This window comes from Prinia subflava, chromosome 5, assembly GCF_021018805.1.
Source record: "Prinia subflava isolate CZ2003 ecotype Zambia chromosome 5, Cam_Psub_1.2, whole genome shotgun sequence".
NCBI classification, from domain to species: domain Eukaryota; kingdom Metazoa; phylum Chordata; class Aves; order Passeriformes; family Cisticolidae; genus Prinia; species Prinia subflava.
Genome location: NC_086251.1, coordinates 55,162,825 through 55,175,012, shown reverse-complemented (window position 1 = coordinate 55,175,012; position 12,188 = coordinate 55,162,825). Strand labels below are relative to the sequence as shown.

The 12,188-nt window shown below is 41.4% G+C and overlaps 1 protein-coding gene across 3 annotated transcripts in view; it reads left to right on the top strand.

Annotated features, from left to right (window-relative positions):
- Nucleotides 1-12,188, top strand: part of AKT1 (AKT serine/threonine kinase 1) — a 76,513-nt gene that overhangs the window by 32,738 nt on the left and 31,587 nt on the right. For all 3 annotated transcript variants that reach the window (XM_063399474.1, XM_063399475.1, XM_063399476.1), the window contains one exon: nucleotides 6,223-6,351. In XM_063399474.1, the coding sequence (XP_063255544.1) occupies nucleotides 6,223-6,351 (129 nt within the window). The remainder of the gene's footprint in view (nucleotides 1-6,222; nucleotides 6,352-12,188) is intronic.

Here is a 12,188-nt window from a genome sequence, read left to right as displayed (position 1 = left end):
CAAACTTTTCTACATGGCTTTGTGGGAAGCCCTAAGCCAAGGCTATGTGCTGCTTTCTGAAGTTAATTTACAGATGTGGGGTGCCAGGTGACCAGTTGTCCTTCCACAGCTCCCTTTGTCACTCAAAGGCCAGACATGTCATCCATCACCCTTCGCCCCACCTTCCCTTGCTCTTTTCCTCCCTCCCCATATTCCCCCAAGATATGATAATGAAGCAGGTGCCCTGTATTGCAACTCTCCCTGAGCTTGAGAAACGGCAGGAGGTTTAGAAAAGCTGTAACCACAGGGGAGGAGGCCGCTCTTCTCCCGAACCTGTTGGCAGTCACGTCATTCACGGCCGTGCACCCCACAACCATCCACTGCCCGCGGGGAAGAAAGTGGGGAACCGATCTGTGGTGCCCCGAATCAGCCCACTGAGCCTGTGGAACCCCACGCTAGGGCCATGGCAGGCACGGAGGAGCCGGGTGTGCAGTGCTGGCCTGGCTGCAGGGCTGGCCTGGCTGCAGGGCTGGCCGTGCTCAGAGGAGCCGGGCTGCTGGCGCAGAGGCCGTGGGCTGCGGGTGACCTCCCCACCGGGGAGCAGCCCCGGCGACAGGCCCCGCCACCTCATTGAGATTCCAGGCACAGGGAGCGCCTCTGCAGCTGTACGCCGGAGGCCGTGGCCAAGGAGGCGTCCGGAGAGGGGCCCCAAAAATCATCAAAGAACCGGCCCCTTCGCTGCGCCTCTGAATAGGCAGACTAACCAGAGGTCCTCCTCTCTGCGCCAGCGTGTTGGGAAAGACATTAACATAACCTCCTTTTTTCTTTCCTTTCTTTTTGATTTCTCCAAGCTACCGAAAATCTACTGTGTTTAAATATTTGGTTCTGACAGTTTGCTAAGGGGAGCGAAGAGTGGTGCACCAGCCTGGTGGGTGTCTGTGCAGCTATTCTTATAAAAAACATCTTTGAGCTGAGAATTTTCATTCGGGTCACCGTAGACTTAATTGTTTGGTGTCAGGTCGTTAAGATCCAGAATTAGCTCCCTGCACTTGGAAAGGGTTCGCTTCTGAGTGCTTTAGAAATGCAAAGGCAAGATTTCAAGCACTGCTTTCTTTTTCCAAATCTGTTTTGATTTCAAGCTGGTTTTGAAGCGAGTGGACACTTACTCAATTTACTCAAGCAGTAAGAGCTAACTGTAAATTCCCATCCCACTCCTCAGCACGAACGAGCGAGATGGCAGCTCCTGAAAGCTTCACGTCTTTAAGGAAATTGGCATCTGTTTTCTGAGCCCTTATTAGGCCGACAGGATGCAGACCACTTCTGGTGGCCATTGAGGCTCAGAAATGAGTCACTCGGCCTTTGATGGGTGGCACATTAGCGCTGCAGTTGGCATAACTTTCATGTTCCCTCGGACAGGAACTGGGGCTGTGCAAGCAGGGAGTGCCGTACATCATCAGAGCGTGGGGGAATGTAGAGAAGGCTTGCATAACTCAAAAGCTCTAATTTTTTGAGTGCTATGCTTAAATGCAATTAAAGGTGCTACTTCTTATGCTCAGAGCAGAAAGTTTAATGCATTATTTATTGGTAGATTTGTGGTAGCCACTTGACTGCATTTCATGTAACTGAGACTTTGTTTTCAAAGTGCTCCTGGGCTTGTTACTTGGTTATTTTGGGCTATAAGAAAGTCCATGGTCGGGTGCTTTTGTAAGTGTCAAGGGTAGCATAGGATGCTGACTTGGTTAACGTAATGATTTTTTTTTTCCAAACCATTGGTATGTATGAGTTGATTAAAAAAAAAAAAAGCAGAGGCTTCTTAAATATAGTCTGTTCTGAATTAAAGGGTGTGGTGTTGGCTTTGAGTGAGCTTGATGCAGCAACAAGCATGCAGCAGTTGGTAAATAAAGATGGATTTTCTTTTGTTCTGCTGGTGCTTGCTGCTCATTATTCTCCACTTACCCCGTGAGCTTCCCAGGGAGTGGCAGCTGTTTCTGATGTTAGACACTCTATCAGTGGTAGACAGCTCCAGATTCGGTGAGATACTGTTGTGGGGAGGAGAGGAAAATCATCTAACCCTGCATTATTGTAAATCCTCAGTAGAATTAACTTTTCATGAACCAAAGGACTTTTGTGTTTAACTTTTTCTGAAATATTCAGGCATAAGTGTGCTTTGCAGTATGTGTTACAGGGAAAAAGCTTTTCTGGCATGAGATGGATTTACATTCTGAGTGTGTGTTAAGTATTTTAATGTGCAGTGTGTGGGGGCAGACACAAGGCAATAAAGGGAAATCAGTCTATAACAATCTTTGTGTATGTTTCCAGATATATACAGCTTGGGAATCTTTGCAATTTGGAAATTGCTTGGAGTAAACAGAATGGTACATAAAGGTTTTAAATAATAAAACTAGCAAGCTACAGAGGAGTCTGTTTGGTTCCAGGATTTTATATGTAGGATTTATAACCCATGCTTTTGCTTTCCTGTCTCTGCAGTGTTAGCATTCTGTTACTGAAAACAAAGAAGGCTCTGCCAGGGCATTACACAAGCAATGAATCACAGAGGAAAAAATGTTTTGCTTTGTAAATTGTTCACTTTTCCATGGTGGATCATTATTTTTTTTTTTTAGTGTTGTCTGATAGAATTTGCCACACATGCTTGCATTTACTGTACTCGGTACGATTCTTTCTAGTGTGACTATACAACTGCTAATATTAGTGACTTTAAGTAACTTCTTCTTGTGATTCTTAAAAACAAAACCGCAACAGGAACAAAGAACACAGGGCAAAAATTGAAACAGCTCAGTTCACTCTTGAGGCATGACAGCTTGCTGAGTATATCGGAGGAAGGAAAAGGTGTTGATGTTTTCCAGACAGCTTTGTCCCAGCAGTTCCACATAATTATTTTTTTTTCTCTATTGACAAACTCCTTTTCTGCCTCCAGTATTCAGATTTGCTGTCACCTTTTGATGTGGTCCTCGTGAGCTGTAGGCTATTTATAGTCTGTTAGTTAATCATAAAAATATAAACTTGTTTCTTAAGAATATGCACTTTGTACATCTTTTTGATGACTGTTGGTGAATCCGTATGTCCGAGCTTCTGCAGAGGAATGACAGCTTGCTCAGGCTTGAATGTAAAATTATTCTTGGAGATCATCTCTTTGGGAAATCACACACCAAGCAGTGTCTTGCCACTTTTTTTGCAGGATATAGAAGTACTCAGTGTGTTATATAATAAGAAAAATTGTACCAGAGATGATGCACTGTGCCTCATACTGTCCTTGGCAAGAACAATAATCAATAATATGTTGGATTGCCATACTACAGTATTTATTAGCTCCAGACATGTGGAAAAAAATTAAATAAAATCACATTACTTATTTGCAAATTAAAAAGGTGGATCAAGAACTATAACCAGCTAAAGCAGTGCTTAAAGGAAGATCCAAATAGAATGATCCCTGCAGAAAGACAGGTGGTAATGAAATCCTTGATTTTTCACACAGAAGCAGTGAGTGTGGAGGAGGATGCTATATATGTATGGAATGCACCATTTTAAAGACTTTGTGATTAATCCTGTTAGAGGATGTGTTTCTAAAAGAGAAGCAGATCAGTGGGATAAAGCTTTAAGAAAGTATGAGAGCCAAACATAAGCATCTAATCTCAAAGAAAGTCTCCTGTGACAGTGCAGTGTAATTCTGTTTAAAATTATGTATACTTCACTGCAAATAACCAGATCATAATTTCAGAATCTGCAAAAAAATTAATGTCCCCTCTGTAAATGCCAGTGAGGAAGATGGGTAGCATAAAGTAGGAGTTAGGGAGTAAGGGGAAGTAGAAACTCTCAGTCTTATCCCTGTTCAGATATTTTTTGTCCCATCCAATTTGGATTTAGTCCCAAGTGTGGATATAAGGGGTATGTGGTGATCATTAGATGTCCTGGGTGTGCTTTATGCAAGAGAAAAAAACACCAACGAGTCAGGTATATAACAACATGTTCCAAAATCCTGATAGTCTGGGCAGCCACCTCCCCAGCCTGCTTACCTGGCAAACCTCTAGTCAGGGGCTGGGCTGAGCGTGCCACAGATCTTCTCATCCCTGTAGTCACATCTGTGGTGTAATTGTAATGAGATTGGAGTAATCTCACTGATCTGGGCCCAGTTGGACTGGTAATTTAAATGTGAAAGGCGTCATAATCTCCTGCTGATCCCAGAAAGTTTTCAACATTTAATTAAGGTCAGAATTAAAAAGATGATGACAACAAAACCTTCTACATTTACCTCCTTGCCTGTAAATGTTAAACCATGACAGGTGAGTTCTTCTGAAATTCCTGGAGTGATGATGACACTTCTGTAAATGCCTTACAGGTTGCTGTAACACTTAGAGCTGTAACAGCCATCTCTAAAAGAAAGAATGAGAAGGTTTGTGCTCCTTTTCCTTTCCCCTTTCTTGCCCCATACGTGTTTCATCAGTTCAAATGGATGTCTTCTGCAGACGTGGCCCCTGCAAAGGTGGCTCTGTGTGACTCCCTCTAACAGTTTGGTGGCTCTTAGTTTTTTCCTTTAGATTAGGAAATTGAAAGCCCAGTGAGGACTAAAGAGGTGAAAGCAGCTGGTAGGGGTTGTGTCTGTGTCGTGTGGGTGTCGGGGTTGCTTCTGCTTCTGTGTGCAGGAGGGAGAAGGGTGAGCATGAACGGAGAAGTGACACAGCTGCTGCCCAGAGCAGGTTGAAACTGCACCACAGACGGAGAGGAGGTCTGTGGGGAGAAGAAGGAGACAAAGCAGCTGCAAGGGAGTTCCTGGGGCAGGGTGCACTTTGCTGGGACAGAAATCACCAGTGGAGGAAAGCTGAGCAGCGGGAAAGTATGAGAGGAGCCTGGGAGAACAGGAGAACAGGAGAAGGTTACCAGAGCATGTAAATCTGGTGAGCTTTCTGCTCTTACTGTTCTTGGTTGTTTGAAGAGCGTGCCAGCAGGTAAACCTGTGGGCACTGGGCACCAGCCACTGCAGGGCAGCACTACAGGGTGCCAGGCTGGAAAGGAGTTCAGCTCGTAGTGTGCTCCCTCATCTTCTCCCCAGTGTTGATCAAACCAGTGAGAAACCATACACAAGGGAAGAGGGTATGGTTGATGCATGGCTGTGGGTGCTTTGTAGTTGACCATTTGCTTTAAAAATTCTTAAATCGTTTTGGGGGTGGGCAGAATGGGAAAAGCATGGCCAGTACTGTGTTCAGAATAACACCTTGAATGAGATTCTTGTGACTGAGTTGAATAGAAACATTACTGCAGGACCTTGCAGGACCAAGAGGGGCAGCTTGGCACCGTGAAAAGCTGTTTGGGGTTCTTGAGAGACTGCCTCAGAAAACAATGATCTGGTCAATAAGCAAAAAACTGAGGCATACTGACAGTCATCCAGAAGAGTCATCAGTAGGACTTTGTCTTCCTTCCCTGAAGACCAGCTTAATAAATCCAGTAAATAACTGAGGTTTTGATTAACTCTTGTCTTCTTTTTTTGCTGCTGAACATTCTGAATAACGCAGTCACGCAAGTGTCACTGTGCAGGTTACTCAGATGAGCAGTAGTGTGGTGTGAGCAATGGGTGTTTCCTCAGACAAAGAAAGGTGGCATATCTTTCAGAGTAGATGTTTGTTTTCGACTTTGTGGTGGCTATACATCATCCAGTGTTTTCCCCTTCATATTGTGATATATCATCTTGTGTTTCATGCTTGAGATGTTGTGAGAGAAGTGAGTGATGTTATGTAACATAAGCAGAGAATTATCTTCTTATGGTCTGAAAGTGACTGTTGGTTTGATAAAGCAGTTGACTAATTAGTAAATTACCCATTGTTGTTTAAAATACTTGCGCTGCAAAATGTAAATGAAAAAAATTTCTCCACTTGTCAGTATGAAAAATGACAATAGCAAAAATAATACATAGGACATCTGCTCTGATTTTTTTAAAATTTAAAATGCGTTTAAGGCAGATGTTGCAGAATTTGAATGGAAATCAAAGTAGATGGAAGAACAAAACATAGCTGTTTACCTTTTATGAAGTCCCATTTTTATGGCTAACATTGCTATCAGTATGTGACTCAGTGCCTGTATTTTTCCACTGTTTGTATCAGACTGAACTGAAAGTTCTTAAAACTGATGCTGTCAGAATGACATGCAGTTCCAATATTACCAGAAATTATTGGTGTGTCAGTATTTTGGGGTGTTTCCTGATGTTGTTTCCCTTTGCCCATCCTCTCTTTCCAGGAGAATACATCAAAACATGGAGGCCGCGGTATTTTCTGTTGAAGAACGACGGCACCTTCATTGGCTACAAGGAACGGCCACAGGATGTTGACCAGCGGGAATCACCTTTAAATAACTTCTCAGTAGCTCGTAAGTGTTTTCAGCTGCTCCCTTGTCCAGTTTGGGGGTTGATGTCTTCTTGTAATGTAGCTGGTAAACTGCATCACTAACATTCCAGTCTGCCCAGAGCATTGTCTAAACACTTAAGTGTGTTTATTTGAGCTGATAGATCCCACTGTGTTTCTCAGGAGTGGGAGGTTTGATGCTCTGCTTGGTTTTTTTGGGGTTGTTGTTTTTTTTTTTTAATTTTCTAGTAATTTGCCATTTCTGGTTATTGAATAAAATGGGTTTATTTGTTAATGTTTTGTGTGTATGTTAGTCAGCAAATTGCTTTAAAGTGAACATTTGTCCAGGTGCAAGTACTTGGCAGGTAGGTACAGCAAAAGCATTTCTGCCACCAGATCTGGATTCCAGTGGCATTGACATAGGTCAGAGTTATTGAGTTGTTAGCATAAGAGAATGCAGAGCAAGCACATTTTAATGAAGCACACTTGGATTTTCTTAATTTTGAACACAAACCCATCAAAGCCAACAAAAGGGTTTGGAAATTAATAACATCTCCTAACCTCTGCACTCTCTACTATGCAAACATTTCCGACTTTGCTCAGGTGCTGCAGCACAGGATGTGATAGAAGACTCCGAAGATAATTTCCTTTTCTTGCTCATGTTTTTAACCTTTCACTGTATACTTCCAGCTTTTATTTTCTCCTGTTCTTAATCTTTCCTGTCTCATGATCTGCCTGTGTCTCGTTCCACCACTTAAAAATAGATCATTGTGGCACCTGTTATTAACAATGGTTTGTTCCATGTTCCTGGTGACTACTGGAAGCAAAGCTCTACAGGGAGAAGGGTAGGGGCTTTCCCTCTTCACTACAAGGTAGCTCACATACAGAGAGTTCATCTTTGTAGCTGGTCGTTAAGCAGGTATTTGTTTTGAAACACCCTGCTCCTCAAAGAGGGCTGGGCAGCAGTAGGAATTAATGGAAATGTTCATTATTTTTCCTCCAGTAGCAGCATATACCTGTTCTGAGTGGTGATGGGAATAAATAGTGGACATGCTGTTGCTTGGTGCCTCTGTGCAGGATTCCAAGTGCTTTGGGGCTTTTTGTCTCGTTGGAGAGGCAGATTTGTCGTAGTGTTTTCATTTCAATAATGACATGGTACTTTCCTCTTTAGACTGGTATCTTCTTATAGATCAAGAAGGTAAAGCAAAGCACCAGAAAGCCATTAATTCATAAATTAATTCAGTACTTGGTCTATAGCCAGAGGCTTTTAACGAATGCATTTTCTGGAGGACACTTCCATCCTCTTGCTGCTAACTGCATTACTTGGGCAGCTCAGTGCTAAGGACTAAAAATGTGTCCATCACCTTTTCTTTGTCCAAGTTGCCTTTAAAATGGATTAACTTAACTCAGTTTTCACAACAGGAGTATGGTGCTTTTTTGGCAGATTGAGCCCATCAGTCTCAGCATTTATAGATAAACAGGTTTGTTACCATGGCATCGGAGCAGTGTCGGAGAAGACACAGCACATGCCTGTAGATGAGTTGTAGTCCCTGTAAGAGGCAGCGTGGGCTGGATGGTGGGTGGGAGGATGTTCCTAGCAGTGGCTCTTGCCTGGTGAACAGGCAGGCTCCTGCCAGGCTCTTGGCCTTGAAGATTAGAGTGGGGCCTCCTTGCTAGAAGTCATTATTGTGTATTTGGACCCACAGAAGCAGCTGTTTCCCCACCAGGATTAAACTTCTCATGTAGGCAGTAGCAGGCAGTGCTGCCAGCACTTGTGTCCTTCTGGGTGCCCTCCACACTTCCAGAGGTTCACAGAAGATTCTGAGTTGGACAGGACTCACTGGGATCATCGAGTCCAACTCTTCAAGCAAATGGCCCATTATGGGGGTTGAACCCACAAACTTGGTGTTACTAGCACCAGGCTCTAACCAGCTGAGCTCATCTCAGGGATCATTTTTGGATGTATTTTGCACCACAGGCTTTCCCTTTGAACCTGCTTGCCTGATCCTTTCATTTAGGTTAACGTGTTGAGTTAGTGTGAATGAATTTGAGCTGTCTGTGGAGGAAGGCTCAGGCCAGATCATAGGCCTGTAGAAGCCTCCTGCCAGTGGGGAGGAATTTAGATTAAATATTTCATAAAAATTAATCCTTGTTTTCTTTTCCTCCAAGAGACCCTGATAACCCTGACTTTTTTTGTTAGTTAGTGAACCAGATTTTTTTTTTATAATGAGATGGCAGGCTGTCTCTGTCAGTCTGTTCTTTGGAAGTGGTCCCATGTTTCTGATTAAAATCTTTACCCTCTTCTGCTGTACAAAAATATAGGCTTTTTTATTTTTGCAAGTAAAAGGAGGGGTTTTTTTAAGGAGAATTTATCATTCATAGTGTAAAATTCATATGGAGTGATTTTGTCAGCGCATGAGAAGTGGGAAATAATTCATGAGAAAGCTATGACAGAAGGTAACAACTAATGGTCACCTGTCTTTTCCTTTAACAGGTATGAAGAAAGTATTAGCAATAAATAGTTTGTGATTTCCATGTGCTTGACAGTCTCTTCTTTCTCCTACTACTAGTCTTTTCCTTTTAGTCAGTGAGGGTTTTGATGATACATTCTTTGAAACTTGTTTCTAAGGCCCTCTAGCAAAAGAGAGGCTTACTATTTATGTAAAATAACTTCCTCTCCACCTAGTTTTCCTTTTAAAATAGCTGTATACCAATGTTTGCTGAGTTTAAGGAGTTTCTTTTCTCTGGAATTAACCTATTGATAATTTATTTAAAGAAAAAAATAAAACAACAAATGAAACAAATAAAAAGAACCCAAAGCAATATCCATGAAACATGGTGCCTATGTTTAACTGAGATTTTTGAATCTTATTTGTGTTTGTATTTTGTACTTTACCACTAATAAGGCAAAAGGAATAAAAAAGTCTGTACCTAAATGTTTTTCTCCAGAGCTCCTGCAGATGAATAACCAACAGAGCCTGAGTTGTAAATCTGTGAGATAAGTAGCCTTCATACCAATTGTAATCTGGGATTATCATGTATGTCTCCCTATTAGATTATAAGCCTTTAAAACCATATAGCTGAGAAAAGCAGTATATTGTGAAAAACCACATGGAGAGAGAGGCTGTTCCTGTTAGAGAGGGATTATTTCTCCCAGCTGTCAGAAAGGAAGATGGACTGTGGTGGTTTTGTGGTACTGTTGAAAACATAATTGCTCAACAATACGAGAGCTCCTTTTGGGACAGGACTGTGTGTCTGCAGTCAAACATTTCTCAGAGGGCATAGGATGACCAGATTAGTGGTTGGATTTTTTGTCTGCTGTTACTAAGAGCCACCTTTGTGCAGGTCTGTAACTTGGTGCTCCTGGCCCCTCACTTTTGCTATGCTGAACTCGTCAGAGTTGAATCTGTGTAGTGGTGCTAATAGAAAACAAACACTTCAACATAATAGTCCTGTTTGTCTTTCAAAATTTTATTTCTTCATCATTCTATTTTCCTTATTTACCTTTTTTCTTTCTTTTTTCTGTTTCTCCATACCCTTCCTTAAAGAAACCAAAGCAGGAATAGGAAGGAGTCTTCCTTGACATTATTGTTTTAAGTGTGATGTCATTATATAGGGAGCAGAGTTTGACACTTTCATCGAAAGTAATCTGCCTTTTAGCTTAAGAGCTGGGAAAGCAAATATTGTGACATTTTAGAAAGTCACTGGGATAATACTAAGTGTCTTTCAAATACAAAATGGTAATTTACATTTGAATGCCTTGGTGTCTGTTCCTGTTAGGAGCAATTTCTCTGTCCTACTTACTTTAAAAGACTAACGCCAGGAAAGAATCAAGAGGTTCTTTAGAGCAATTTAAATAATTTTTAACAGGCTGCTGTTTGTAGTATTTACTCTGTTGCAAATGGGGAATACTTGGCCTGTTTCACAGAAAAAACTTCCTCCGAAGTGGGTAAGCAACCCTCGGCCCCTGTTTGAAATCGAATGTTTTTATAGCAGAACCTCCAAACATGCCATAAATCAGACCAATACTACACAGCATCTCTGTCTGCACTCTGCTGGAGTGGTGCATGTTGCAATACATGATTACAGAAGGTGGATTTGGTGCTTTTCTAGCTTTTCAACTACAGTGAAGAGCACACAGTTGAGTTTGAAAGTAAAAAAACCAACTAATGTTTATTCATTTCATTGATAAAATCCGTGTGATTGTCCTATATGGTGAAAAATAAGTGGTAGTTTCAAACTTCTAGAACTGATGTAGTACAGCACTTTGGTAAAGCAGTTTTAAAGTAAAGCCTTCTGTATTTCTTGATATGTGGTGTTATGATTGAGCAGGGTAATTAGACAGCATATTGTTCACTAAACAAAACAATTCTGGGTGACATTCTTGAATTATAGTGGTTATTAACTGACAAATCTCTATTATTCATCTTGCTGTATGCCTTAAAGATTGCTGGATCAGCAAGCTTAACAAATATCAATGGACAGCGCTGATTGAGGGGAAGAGTAACATTTAATTGGTCCCCATCTATGGCAGAAAAAGCCTTGCGTGGTGCTGAAATGAAATGGTTAAATCTAGAGTTCATGGCTAGTTGAAATACCTATGCAGCTACTTCAGAATGTGAGTCTAAAGTGTTTTTAAAATCTAAGCAAAACCTCTCTGTTTATTTCTTTATAATGTTGTAATTCAGGTTAAGAATGGGAGCACAGCTCTGGATTAGGACAAGGTTAGGAAATAGCCCGATGTTGTTCGAGTCTTCAGGCAGATTTGGTGTTTTAGGGCTGCATTGTGCAGGCTCCTAGAGGACAACCCCAGCCTTAATCTAATCACGTTAAGCAGATAAAAATGGGAGGCAGAACAAACAAACAACAAAAAAAGAAGGGCAGCTAAAGGGAGGTGGGAGGTCTGGGAGCAGGAGTGAGATGTCCTGAGCTGGGTTTATCAGCGCCAGGCTCACGGGCAGTTGTGTTTGGCTTTGGTTGCCGTTCTGCGAGAGGACAGAGGTGGCTGCGTGGAGTTTGTTTAATCTGAATGAAGGAGTGTCCTTTATTGCGCTCAAGCCTTTGCGTGACTCATTAATAAACTTTCTCTTATCTAATTGGAGTGCTTTAGTAGGGCGCAGTATAACCTCAGCGTGCTGTTAAAGAAAAATTATATTTCTTGTCATGAAAAATGCAGAGTTACTAATTGAAAAGCTTATAATTCCAGCAGCAAATGAGGCATGAAATATATTGCCAAAAATACAGCGCCCAAAAACACTGGCAGTAAATATTTTATCTTGGTGCTAATTAAGAGCTTGAACTTAAAACTGAGCATTCTAGATTTACACTATAATGAAATTAGCCTAATGGTGCCAGTGTAGCCTTAGTAATGTGCACTGTTATTCTGGTGGATTCTGTCCTCCACTTGCACATTGCTGATGGTGGAGGAAGTTCATAGCTCTAGCAGTAAACAGAAATTTCTTCTTGTCTTCATAGTGCCTTTTTGTTTATTTAGAAGTCAATTTAGAAACTGACGACCAAATAACAGCAGCTTGTGGTTTTGTTAACTGCAAGGAAAAGAGTTTAATGCAAGAAAAACTTGCACAATTATATTTTATGTCCCCCCTGCTCACTTGGTTTCTTAATTTAACTTTCCTCTAGCAAGATCTGTTTAATTAATTAGCTTTTCTATTAATGTTTATCTAAAAAATGTGGTTTAGCTCCTACTGTTATTTCATTGATTTTCTTTTGTTTTTCAGATCTCTGTTGGTAGAGCTAAAGTGTACTCTTTATCAGGAGCATTTTCTGGCCCAAATTCAAAGGATAAACATTTGTAACATCCTAAGAAGCTTAAAGTAATAGATGTGATTCAAAAAAAAAAAA